General features: G+C 35.2%; 1 protein-coding gene across 1 annotated transcript in view; it reads left to right on the forward strand.

The window, feature by feature from the left end:
- The window catches only part of JMY (junction mediating and regulatory protein, p53 cofactor), a 92,912-nt gene that overhangs the window by 29,350 nt on the left and 49,413 nt on the right, over positions 1 to 14,149 (forward strand). The window contains exons 3-4 of the mRNA XM_006889846.1: positions 4,869 to 5,019; positions 11,095 to 11,264. Coding sequence (XP_006889908.1) covers positions 4,869 to 5,019; positions 11,095 to 11,264 — 321 coding nt within the window. The remainder of the gene's footprint in view (positions 1 to 4,868; positions 5,020 to 11,094; positions 11,265 to 14,149) is intronic.

Genomic DNA, 14,149 nt, shown 5'->3' on the forward strand with positions numbered 1-14,149 from the left:
AAAAGATTGAGGTTGTTAATGATTTCATTTTGCTCAGATCCACAATCAGCACCCTTGGCACCAGCGGTGAAGAAATCAAGACAAGTTGCATTGGGAAAAACCTCTCCAGAGTGCAAAAGAGCAACAAAGTCATTCTAGAGACTTAAGGTGCACCTGAGCCAGGCCATGGTTCTTTTATCAGGACATCAGTTCTTCTGTCATCCTTAGTCATTGTCTAGCTCTCATACGCATAGTGAGGCATCAGTTCTCTTTCTGTTAGCCCTGGTCATTGTCTCTGATGCATAGCAAGCAATTGCAGAGACAGTAGCTTGGATAAGTCACACCTTAGTTTCCAGACTGACATCACTGCTCTTCAGTGCTCTGGAGAGGTTCCTGACAGCAGATCCCAGTTGAATTAATCTTTTTATTAATTGACGGGTGCCAAGAGTGTTGATTATGGAAACAAGCTGGAATTTCTAACAATCTCAGTCTCTTCTCTGTTTATCATATCATGATGCTGCCAATTGGCTCAGTGGTGAGAATCTTTGTTTTCTTGATGTTGAGCTTTAATCCATATTGAAGGGTGTAGTCCTTGACCTACTGCAACAGATGCCTCAGGTCCTCAGTTTGGCAAGCAAGGTCATCTGAATAACAAAGGTGGTTATTGTTATGTACCACCAAATAGAAACTGAGGCTCAGCTGACCCTCCACTCAATTTTCAGAGGCTTCAAATCACATGGAAGGAAATTGCTCATCTTTCTCCCACAGTGCAGATGATGGATTTGATCTGAGTGAGTGTGCTTTTGGGTTAATAGTGTAACTCCTTGAGTACTGAACCACCAGAGCTCCTTACTCTTACATAGACTTGTATTTTAAAGATATCTCATAGTTAATGTTAGATGGGACTTAGCTTAAAGCAGGGAATACCAGAGGAATGTTTTATCTGTGTTTCCTTGATTATGCAAAGGTGTTTGGCTGTGTGGATCATAACAAACTGGCTGACTCTGAGAACAATGGGACCCTCAGAACACTTGATCATGCTAATGCGAAACCTATACTTGGACTAGGAGGCAGTCGTCAGAACAGAGCAAGGGAACACTGCATGGTTCAAAATTGGGAAGGGTGTACGCCAGGGATGTGTCCTATCTGCATACCTTTTCAGCCTATATGCAGAACAGATTATCCATGAGGCTGAGCTCTATGAGGAGAAGTGTGGTATCAGGATTGCTGGAAGATCAATCAACAGTCTACATTATGCAGATGACACAAACCTGTTTGCTGTACTTGAGAAGGACCTGAAGCACTTGCTGCAGAAGATCAAGGATTGCAGCCTTCGATATGGATTAAAGCTCATTGTCAAGAAGACAAAGATTCTCACCACTGGGCCAGTTGGCAGCATCAGGATGGATGGTGAAGAGATTGAGATTGTTCACAGCTTTAGTTTGCTTGGCTCCACAGTCAACACTCTTGGCAGCCAGGAAATTAAAAGACATTTTGCAGTGGGAAAGTCTACTGTTAGGGACCTCTCCAAAGTACTGGAGAGCATTGGTGTCACTATGGAGATTAAGGTGTGCCTGAAATAGGCTATGGCCTTTGTGATCACTTGCTATGCATCAGAGAGCTGGACAGTGACTAGGGATGATAGAGTATTGATGCCTTTGAGCTGTCGTGCTGGAGAAGAGTATTGAATGTACCATGGGCTGGTAAGAGAACGAAGAGGTTCATCCTGTAGAGGGTTAAACCAGGCTGTTCCTTCAAGGCAAGGATTCTGAGGCTTCATCTGACATACTTTGGACATGGTGCAAAGGGACCAGTCCTTGGAGAGGGACGTCATGCTTGGGAGGGTAGAGGGACAGACAGCGCAGAAGGGGAAGACCCTCAATGAGGTGGATTGATTCAGTGACTGGGGAAATCGGCGTGGGAGTGTCGGAGACAGTGAGATTGGTTTAGAGCTGTTGTACATAGAGTCGCTATGAGTCGCAAGTGACTCAGTGGCACATAACAACAACAACTTTGTATTATCAGATTTTCATCCATTGTTTAGTCCAAACAGCTTTGCAGTGAATACTATTGATTATTATATCTTATTTAGTGGATTGAATTTTGTCTCTCAAAAATAGGTGGTGTGAATTTTAACCTATATACTTTGAATATAATTGTATGTAGGAATAAACTTTTTCTGCATAAATGAGGTCATATACTTTAGAGTTTATTTTACACTAGTTACTTTTGAGATACAAGTTTAACCAACAAATGATAGAAAAGCAAGCAGAGATGAGAAAATAAAGATGTTAGGCCACATAAAGGTCTTAAAGAACCACGGAATAGAAACTGTAAAAGAGGCAAGAACTGTCTCCTAGAGCCTACTGAGAGAGAAAAAGCCTTCCCATTGAGCGGTCAGGTATCCTGAATTCAAACTCCTAAAATGTGAGAAGATAGTTTGTTAAAGCCATCTACTTCTGGTATTTCTCTAACATAGATAACTAAAGTACTACTGAAGATGCGTAAAATAGTTTCCACAGAAAGATTTATAATCATTTACTTTGCCTGTCAACAGTATGTGACTCTGTACTCGCTAAGTGTGACCACTCCAGCCCTGGAAAAAAAAATCACGTTACTGCATATTTCACATATTTCTAATATTGGCCCATCATCCAGAAAACATTTTGATGTGTTTTGTTCTTTTCTTAGCCTGCACCAAATTACTTTTACTTTGCTTCGCTTCTTATACAGGAAAATTGGCATTGTCAAACTCCTCCCTCTTCTTTCTTCTGCCAAATTAAAAAAATCTACTTTGTACCCATGCATTATGTTCCTCATTTGCCAAGAGCAAATCTGTGTACTTGTTGGCTCAAGAAGTTTTCCCCCATCTGCTTAGAGACTTCTAGAATATATACCACGGCATCTTCAGATTCTCCCTCTGTTATTAGATACTTCTCAGTGTAACTCATTTTCTTCTTTAAAGTGAAGTGCCCTCCCCTAGCCTTATAATATTCTCGTATGATTTTACTTTTTTTTTCTTTAATTTTCCAACTTTGTACCTGTCCCTACATTCCCTCCCCCCCCCCAATTTGAAAAAAACATGTGGGAAGTAAATTTTTAATTTCTTTTAGTTATCAAAGGGAACTCTGGTGGTTTAATGGTAAGGAATTACACTGTCAACCCAAATGGTTCAAATCTATAAGCTTTTCTGAGGGAGAAAGATTAGCAGTCATCTTCTGGGCAATTCACATAAATTCTGAAAACCCACCGGAGATCTCTGAGTTGCTTCTGACTCAGCACATAACAACAACAGTTATAAAGAATTAATAAAAATAAAATACTTTAGATGCTGTGTGAGTGAAAAGCCAAAACAACAGCTACAAAAATGTATGTCTGTAGTTTCTGAACATTGTTTATAGAACACGAAGCAGTCAGTATTCATAAAATATGGTCATTAATAGTCGTGTGAAGGAAGGGTGCATGTGTTAGACTAACCTCTCATGAAAACATTCCTAAAGTATGTGAGGCAAAATCTCAACAGCCTTTCCCTTAGGGCTCTTCCCCATGTACCATTTCTGTGGCAGATTTGTTTGTTCTTTTGTTCAGCAATATTTTTCATTAGTGACACGATTCAGAGATAGCAGCTTTTCTCACTCTTCCTTATTCATGATATTTTCAGTTGATTAATATGCATGGAAAAAGAGAAAATTAAATTCCTTGACAGCTTCAACTTTTATTTCTTGTGTTGCTTATTGATCCTCAGCTGAAGATTTTATTTATTAATACAGTGATCAGTACTCAAGGTTGTAGTCTGATTTTCATCACTAAGTGTTTCAAGTTCTCTTTACACCTCAGCAAGCAGGATTGTGTCATCTGCATATTGAATTTTTTAATGTTTGACTCACTCCCTCCCTCTTACTGCCATTGAGTTAAAGCCTACTCATAGTTGACCCTCCACTGTGTTTGTGAGGCTACAGATCACATGGGAGGAGACTGACCATCTTTACTCAGAGCTACTGTGGCATTCAGAATGGCACAGAGGTAAAGTCTTCAGGTCAACAGTGAAACTTCCTATATAGTGCACAGTCACAGCTATCTAGATTTGGATTTACTCAAGCATAGTTTGTTACTTAATTTTGTTCCTTTTAATAGGCCATGATTTTCTGTTTCTCAGAGTGCCTTCTGATTTTATTTATTTATTCTTAACAGAAAACTTGAAATGGGTTCTGAGCTTCTTAAATCTCCACCATCTAGCTCATTCGCACTATACCTTTTATATGATTTTAAACTTTTCTTTATTTTAGTTGTAACTTTGAAATGCTACATAGCAAGTTTGTTTTTGTTTTTTTTGGGGGGGGGGTTTTGTGTGTGTGTGGTTTTTTTTGTTTTTTTTTTCATTTTTATACAGTCTTTTTAGTAGGCAGATGGTCTACTTTTTTATGTACTAAATTTTTAAATTTGAGTTTGTAACTCTTCAATGTCATTTATTCAATAAGTGTTTTGTTGGCATAAGTAGTTCTTGACCATGAAAATTTAGTTTACATGAAGTAATAAAAAATAATTTACTTCTGTACCCTACAATAATCAACCTGACCATTTGGGGGTATACACTTAGCATATGTTTGACAAGAAGATTTTATTATCCACATACAGATATGTATACATATACATACTTAAAGTTGGGACCAATGTGATGATTCCTAACAGTATGTTTATGAAGTAGAGAAGGGGTGGTAGGAAAAGAAACCCGAGAGAACATGAACAGCTTCATTGGTACTTGTTAGAAAGTAATGGCTTAATAGACAAAGATCTCCTCTACAGCAAAAGAAGAAGACAATATTTGTGTTAGCACTAAAAAGACCATTAAATTAAAGAGAGGGAAATGTCCTTTTTTTCCTTCTCAAAAGATTTCCATGGAGAATGATTATTTGGGTCCCCGAAGAATTGAGAGTCTACAAAAAGAAGATGCTGATTGGCAACGGAAAGCTCACATGGCTGTGCTTTCTATTCAAGATCTTACTGTGAAATATTTTGAAATAACAGCAAAAGCTCAGAAAGGTAAGTTTCCCAGTAAACTCACCCATGTTAAACATTTTAAAAATAAGTAGTTAAGATACTTTATGTTCAAAATATGATATTGTCGTAATGTGCTGTTGAGTCAGAATCAACACATAGCTGACCCTCTGGATTTTCAGAGGCTGTAAATCACATGGGAAGAGACAGCCCATCTTTGTTTTGTGGAGCACCTGGTGAACTCGAACCACCTGCCTTTGACTTGGCAGCACAACTCCTTACCACTCAGCCACCAGAGCTCTTGACAAAGTAATTATTAAAGAGGAGTCTTAGAAATTCATGATCTTTTTTTGTTTAATAAAACGGAACTTTCCCAGTGTCATAGAGTATCCTAGCAGTAATTTGCAGAGCTTAAAAAGCTTCTTGTGTTTGATACCAGTTCCTTCCTGGTGACTAATTCATTCCTACTTGCATATCCTCTAAACCTTCCTTATCCAAGTGACTATAGAACAACTTCCTTGACTCCTTGTTGATGTAGTCTTTAAACCTATGTTGTGTTAATTTTAACATTCCATTTATTCTTTGAACACCTCCAGGTTTTTAAATTTCACTAAAAGCACTTTTTATAAAGACTGCTGGCCCTGCTTGAGAATGCTTTTCATTATCCCTAATTTGCCACTAAAAGAGCGCTGACATTTCACAGTTTTTACTTTATTACGTTTACATGATTACAGAGGTTGCTCTTTGTTGTTGTTGTTTTCTTCTAATTGAGACTGTTTTTACCCATTTTTCTATTGGAATGCTTCTCTTTTGACTAGTACAAACTATATAATCACATTTATTTTACTCTTAACTCTGATGTTATAAATATATCTTCATAATTGTTTCCTTTAACTTTTTAGTTATACAAATTCTGTTTATTAAAACCATCAGAATTTTTAGAATGGTAAGTTCTTTTTATATTTTCTGGAATAAGGGTCTTTTTGTCTCCAAATAAATAAAATTTAGATTTTAAAAATGTGCTCACTAAACTTTTCCCTCTGGGCTCTTTACCTTCCATTGATGTACCTTGATGGTTCTTATGCTGTAATTACTGTAAGGGTCATAATGAATATTATTCAGTTCATCAAGATTCCATTAACATGTCAAAATTTTCTTTATTATAAGTAATTATTCTTCCCTAGAAAATAATGTCATTCTATTTTTAAAATGAGCAGTTATTTTTCTCTAAACTAATGGAATTTTGGGAGCTCCGGTGGCCTAGTAAGAAGAAGCTGCACTGCAATACCAAAGGCACACAGTTCAAATCCACCAGGTACTCTGCTGGAGAGAGAGGGGCAGTCTCCTCTTGTGCCAGTCGGATCTGATGCGAAGTACACAAAAAGAAGAAGAAAAAACCCACTAATTTTGTCCAGTATTTTTATATAAAATAACAGTATAGTATTTATAGTAATAGAGAATAATAAATTACTTCTTATTATGGTATACTAATGATACTTTGAAATATATTTATTCAAGTCTATTTTCTGCTTTACAGAATTTGTATAGGGTTTTTTTTTTTTTTGCTTGTTTTTTTCCCCCAAAATCTAAAAATTTTGTATTTGGAATATTTTATATTTTGTTAAAATGAAAGGAAAGCATTTTTTTATTCATAGGTTCTAAACTTAATTCATTTTTAATACTCAAATCTTTGTTCTCCTTTAGGCATTGAATATTGTATAAAATATGGTGTTTAAATAAATGTTTCACTTTGTTACATTGTGATACTCGATAGAGTTATATAAATCATGTATATAATATTTGCTTTTGAAGAATAAAAAAAGTAGTTTGCTTAAATTTAATAAATTTTTCTTAGAATTACAATCAGTATTTTGTGATACAGATAGCTGTTATCCTTCATTGTTTTATGGCATAGTTCACTCATAACTATTTTGGATTACATTTGTTATGGATAATTTTGTACATAAATTGTGGTAAAACTCTAACTAGAATGTTTATTGCTATATTTTAAAATCATTTTACAGTGTCTACCATCAACATAACTGTGCCACTTCTTGATGTTTCCAGAAAGTGAATATTTGTCTAACACAGGGGCCATAATTAACTTATTTTATATTCTGTTTTCAGAAAATCAGGCTTCTCTTGAGGCTCATAAGTATTTTATTAAAAAGTAAATAACCAGTTCTAAAAATAATAGATTTTAATATTTGCCTGCAGGCTCATTTTTAGTAGAGAAACAATAGTAAGGATTATTTAATAGCACATATAATATATAACCTATTACTGGCAGTCCCTTTGGTTACATATGTCCAGTTTACATACAACTCATTGTTAACAATCTGTGTGAACTCATTAAAAACTCAAGGTATACAGAGTGTTTCATAATACCCTTGAAAAAAAGCACCATGCTCATTTTCATCATTATTACTCCTGCATACTAATATAGTACATAGTACAGTGCTATAGATGTTTTAGTGTTTCTTCTATAGTCTGATATTGTTTTACTAACTGGAGTTAAATGTGAACTTAACCTGTTCTGATTGTGATTTAATATACCAGTTCAGCTTAAGACAGAAGATTGGAACTCGTTCATGATCCAGGGACTGCTTATACTCTGTCACCATTCTGCGTTCATTTTTCTTTATATATGCATAGGTACATTTCAATTAGTTAAATATTTTTTATACTTACATTGTTAGGGTGAAGTATTACTATATACATGCTCATTACATAATTGCTTTAATTCATATTTTCACATAGTTCATAGTTTCTTAGTTCTAATAATTCTGTGCAAACCAATTTTATTCCTATTGTTTATACTTCATCCGTTTCAGGTGAAACGTGGTGTTTTTTTTTCCTCTGTGATGAACATCTTTCTTAGGTTCCAAACTTCTTCACATCAGAGACCTTCTAATGAAGTCTGGCTTCATTGTTCTAGCAAGAAGCCTTTATCCCAAACATGGAGAAATATTTAATTTGTTTTATTTTTTAATTTCCATTTTCTGAGCCTCTGTTTCCCTCCTCCCATGCAGGAGAAACAGAATGAAGAGCTCTGTATGGCTTTATGCTGTTGAGAGAGTAATAGCCTTCCTTTATGTTTCCAATCAGAAGGTAACTTTCTACTTTCTCTTTTTAGAAGAGGAGTAAAACAGGCCCTTCTTTGTTTTCATTCATTTTAGAGAGTTAGATGAACCTAAATTAGCTATGTGACCACTTGATAACTTTCTACAGATCTTTAATTATTCTTTGCCTCTTTTAAGTTTTATTTGTTGTAGATTTAACATGGTACATTGTCAACACCAGAACATTAACAGTTGATATTCTTACAGTAATGTAAACGTTCATCTTAATAGGGATTTTCATTCATCCCAGCACATGGAGAGAATAGTCTGTCTTAGGGATATTCTAAACATTCTTCAGTAGGCAATAAGAGGTTAAAGACATTATAAATAATTAACTAAATTGCAGTGGCTATTAATAAAACAAAATATCTGGGGATGAGAAATGAAAAACCTGTATGATCAGTAAACCTTTACTTTGGGGGAGGGACATTCATGCCAACACATGGAGACAACAATCTGTTTTAGGGATTGTTTAAACCTTCCATATACATAAACTTTTCTTCATTACTTTCATAATTCTGAGCTATTTAAATAGCATTACAGTGAAGTGAGAAAGAAAGAGTAAATTCCAGATAGACTCCATCCAAAGATGTTGGAAGCCTAAGTATTAACTAGCTCTCGGGTTGAGTAATAGAGTGCTTCTTGGGGGCAAAAATGACAAAGCTTCATCTCACATACTTGGGGCATGAGGCTAGGAGAGGCTGTTCCTTGGAGAGGAGGACCATAGTTGGAAAGGTAGAGGGCCAGTGAAAGAAAGACCCCAACCAGGTATAGTGGCACAGTGACTGCAGTAATGGGCTCAAGAGTATGTCAGATGATGAGGATGACTCAGAATAGAACAGTTTCAGCTCTGTTGTTCATAGGATCACACGGTGAGTCATTTTGGTTTGATGGCACCTAACAGCGACCATCGCAGAGAGCTCCTGTTTCTTTGTGAATAGACAGGATGTTTAGCTATATATTATCATGAATAAATTTATGTAAAAATGATGATCCTAAGAAATTAAATAATGTGCCCTTATTACTCTATATATGTGACCTCAATAACAAAACCCCTTCATTTTTCACGTCTATACAAAAGATCTTGATAATGCCTGTTGTGGGCAGATAAGTAGAGAAAACACAGAAAAGTCCTTTGAAGTTATATATATTATTACCTAAGTATAAGAGATATGCGTACTTGTGATGTCTGTATGAAGGAGAAGAAATGAGACAAAGTAGACCATCTTTTAGATTAATCCATATGAAGTTGGAGAAATATTTGAATACCCTTCTAACTAGGTGCTAATTACTTTTTGGTTTTTTCAGATGGGGAGAGGAGATGGGCAACAGGTTTCTTTTTACATGTAAGGAGATTGAATCCAAGAATAGTTAAATCTTGCCACAAGTTATTCGCTAATTATGGACTATTGTGTACCTAGTACCTTTGAGTCAAAACCAGCTATTCATAACTGACCTTGCAGTGGGTTTTCAGAGGCAGTTAATGGCTTGGGAGGAGATTGCCAGTCTTTGTTCCACACAACAGCTAGTGAATTCAAAGTGTGAGCCTTTGGGTTGGCAACACAATTCCTTACCCCTAAGCCACCGGAGCTCTTCATTTATAGGTTATTGTTTTTAGGGTCTGTCAAGTCAGGTAGGACTCATAGACACCCTGTGAACAACACAGTTGAATGCTGGCCTGTCCTGAGTTATGAGTAGGACTCAAATTTAAATCAATTACTTAAACTCCATAACCCTTGCTGTATTGATCTTTTGGTTGCCTTAATATTAAAGTTTTAAAACAAAAAGGAAGGCTCTTGTTTGATCCCCAGCTTATATATTTAACTATGTTGGAAGTCCTAAAATTGAGGGTCAAAGAGAAGTTATGTTAACGTGTTGAAGGTTAAGGGGGTGGAGTAGACAAGAAATGAGTCCAAAAATCTCAGAGAAACCAAAAGAAATGCTGTAACTACTAGGAATAAGGACAGTATATGTAAACAGATACCTTATCTAAATAAGAAGCCAATACATTTTTTAAAAGATAATAAATCAAGAAATAAAAGTATTATTTTTTTATCAGTACACATAAGAAGTTAGTTATGTTTAGGCAATAGAAACTGGTGGTGATGGGGACAATTGAAGGTAAGAAACTGTGGTTTCTTGCTGTGAACTTTTGTGTACAATTTAAATTACACAAAGGATTCCCTACAAATCTAAAGCAAAGCAGTACAAAATTAATCTGTCACTCTATCTTTGGACTTACACAAGAAACCAAGTAGTAAATGTACTTAATGACTTTTGGAATACCTTGGTGGTAAGGATGGTTAGTTTAAAATTGTGTTTTAGAATGAACCACTACCATACTATTAGTGATAAATATCTTTAACTGGAACACAGTAGCTACTTGTCTGCAGAACTTTCCAACAGTGTTTATTTTATATTGTGACAAATTTTTTTTCTCTTCTATCCATCTTTACTCAGTTTTCAAGAACTTTATTTTCTAGAACTCCCAAGTTTTGACCTTCCTAGATACCATGATTTCACAGTATATCTTCATAGCTTTAGGATTGATTATTCTCTTATATCAAGGCATAACAGTATTTTTCTTTTTTTTTTTCTTGAATACTCAGAAAGATAAAACTTCTGAATGGATTGGAAGAATTTTAAATCATCTTAAATAGCTGTGGCTCTGATTTCAGCAAATGTACCCAGTAGAAAGTGTGTGTGTATATATATATATATATATATATATATATATATATATATATACTTGACTAGTTTGTATAGAATATATTAAAGAATTTCATATTGGATATTTGAATGAGTTCTTTTAAAAAATTAATCTGACAGTTTGATTTTATATTCAGAAAATTTCTTCTGAGGATGATTTAGCTGAAGACATTAGGGTCTTAAAATACGGTTTAATTTTACTTTAGAGATATTGTAGGCAATGTATTACGGAGATAGTTTGTATATTTATCATTAAGTATAATGTCTCTTTTAAAAAACTTATTAATAGCGGTGTACGATCGAATGCGAGCAGATCAGAAGAAATTTGGTAAAGCATCATGGGCAGCAGCAGCTGAACGTATGGAAAAGCTCCAGTATGCAGTTTCTAAGGAGACTTTGCAGATGATGAGAGCAAAGGAAATCTGTTTGGAACAGAGGAAACATGCTTTAAAAGAAGAGGTAACAAAGACCATATGAAAAAAATTAAAAAACATTGATGGGAACTAATTATTTTGTTTGTATGTAAGACTGGAAGTTTTCTGATTCCACAGGAAATTTCTTCTAAACTGTTCCATGAGTTGATGGGATGACAGTGTCATGGTGGAGACTGTGATTTGAGGTGTTACTAATATTAATAGAAGCATTGTTGTTCTGCATCATTGAGTCAAAACTGATTCATAGCTGAAATCTCTACCAAGTATTAGAGTTAGTAAACTGCATTATCCCTCATTCTCTCCCAGAACAGCTGATGAATTAGAACTATGAGCCTTTGGGTTGGCAGCTCAACTTCTTAACCACTGGGGCCACCAAAGCTTCAGTAGAAGAGTAAATCCACCCAGTATTCCAGTGTTCCATGGTGAATCAAGGCAGTACAGAATTTTGCTAATTTTTTTTTACTGTTACATTTAAAAAGATTTATTGCCCAGATAAATGTAGTAAAAATACCAGCTCCCCCCCCCCCAAAAAAAAACCAACCCACCAGTCTTTGCTCACATGATCCTAACAGTAAATCTCATGGCATTTTGCTAGTATTCATTTTTATCGTGCTCAAATCTTCCTGTAAACAAAACAGGGTTCATAAAGGTCCAGTTCATTTTTACTCTAATTAAAATCTTCCTCATAGGTATTAAAGGGGAAGAAAAAGAAACAAAAATGATGAAGACATATTTTGGTACTATGGTATATTATTAGGGGAGCTCTAGTGGCCTACTGGCAAGAAGCCATGCTACAATCCCATAGGCTCATGGTTGGAGGCCACCAGCTGCTCTGCAGGGGAAGAATGGGCAGTTCTCCTTCTGTGTGATTAACTGCCTCTGAAACCTACCAGAGGGTCTGATATGGATAGGTTCTGAGATTCTGTGGTCTCACACAGCCCCTGCACACACACACCCCCCACACCCTACCCCACTCACAATCTCTGAAATGTTTGAGGCTATTGCTGTAGTCATTGGAACAATGACTTAGAAATCCTTAACAGTGTGTATGTATTGAAAGCCGATTAAGATGATATTTTAAAAACTATCTGCTTTTTCTCATTGATCTTCAGTGTATCATGGCAGCTGTGCCTATCACAAGAAGCCATTTTTATTTTCCTTCCATGCCAGTATTTCTGAAATATCTATTACTAATAAAATGGGCAAGAGAGAGATTGCTTTTTAATAACAAGTTATTTAAATATCTGCACTGATCCTTTGCTGTTAGTTTTTGAGGAATTAGAAAAAGATGGTGCTATGTATATATCTGAGAGTTGGAGAAAACTGCCCTTTTAAAAATAAAAGAAAAATCTAGCCTTAGAAATACAATGAAGCAGTCCTACTCTGTCATAGAAAGGTTATTGCCATTGATTCTGATTCACAGTGACCCCATGTACAACAGAATGGATAGAATGGATAGCTGCCTGATTCTGTAGCATCCTCATAATTTCTTTAATGCTTAATCCCATTGCCATATAATTTATGGGTTAATCCATCTGTTTGAAATTCTTTCCTATTGGCCCTCTACTTTTCTGAACATGAAATCCTTTTCCAAGGACTAGCTTCTCCTGGTAACAAGCCAAAATTGTGTAAGAGAAAATCTCACCAAACTTGCTTCTAAGGAGCATTCTGGTTATCTTTTTTCCGAAACAGATTTGTTTGCTCTTTTGGCTATCTGTAGTATACTCATTATTTTTCATTAGCCCCATAATTCAAAGGAATCAGTACTATTATCTTCCTTATTCATTGTCCATCTTTCACATGCATATAGGTCAGAATTGACCCAGTAGCTGTTGAGTTTGAGTTCTTAGATTTATTTAGTTTTATTTTTAAAACTTAAGTAAGATATAATTGTTTGTTTTTAGACAAATAGGCACCATTTGGGACAAAATGGATAACAGTGTGAAAGGGAGTTTGTAAAAGAGATTGGCATTATTAGATGCAAAATGGTGAATTCAGTTTTGACTGCAGGTGTGGGTGTTGGCCAGGAATCCCAGTTGAGGCAGAAGAGTCAGCCTACTTGTCTCGAGGAGTCTCAAGAGCTAAGGCTGGGAAAATAAGCCAGTTTACATGTTTTCAGTCAAGAAGTATCATTATCAAGTTTATTTTCTATGAAATACTCCTGTAGTGGTCAATTTATATAGATTGGAATTCTAGTTTTAAATCCTCAGTGTCTCTTTACTTAAATTTGAAACTGTATTTCGTTGTTGGTAGTGGAAATGTAGGGTTTGCTCATATGAGCTCTTTTTAATTTATATTTTGTCATTCATAAACACTGTGTTTCTTGCATGCACATTGTGTTTCATACAATCTCTCATTTACGTTATATTTCTTTCATGTATATTGTGAGTTTTTTCCAGATAGGAGCGGTTTATTGATAATATGATTTGCATGGATTTTCTTTAAATTATTTTTTATTTGTGTGAAGGCCTTACAAATCATACTGGGTTTTTATACATTCATAAACATTTTACTTTATAACATTAATTATGATTGGTTATTTACAATGTCTAAGCAACCCTCCTGGGGTATTGCCTTTCCCTTCTACTAGATTATCAATTTATTAAATTTTAATCCCCTTTTCTCCATTCCCATCCCTGTTAACTGCCAAGATTTATTGTATTTGTATGTATTTTTAAAACATTCAACATATTTGTGAAGTATTCTGGAGAACAAGTATCTTTTCTACTTTTATTAATCATTATAATAATGAGTAATGCATTAGTTTGTGAAATTTTTTAATTTAGGAAGTTTAGCAAGTTGATTTCCACAGGCATTTTATTTTTTTTTTCTATAATTATATTTTATTAATTTTCATAAACATTTACAGAGATTTTGGGCTTCCACTCATTCATTGTTGCACTATTCTCT

This window comes from Elephantulus edwardii, unplaced genomic scaffold, assembly GCF_000299155.1.
Source record: "Elephantulus edwardii isolate Elephantulus edwardi_28Jun2011 unplaced genomic scaffold, EleEdw1.0 scaffold00082, whole genome shotgun sequence".
Taxonomy (NCBI): Eukaryota; Metazoa; Chordata; class Mammalia; order Macroscelidea; family Macroscelididae; genus Elephantulus; species Elephantulus edwardii.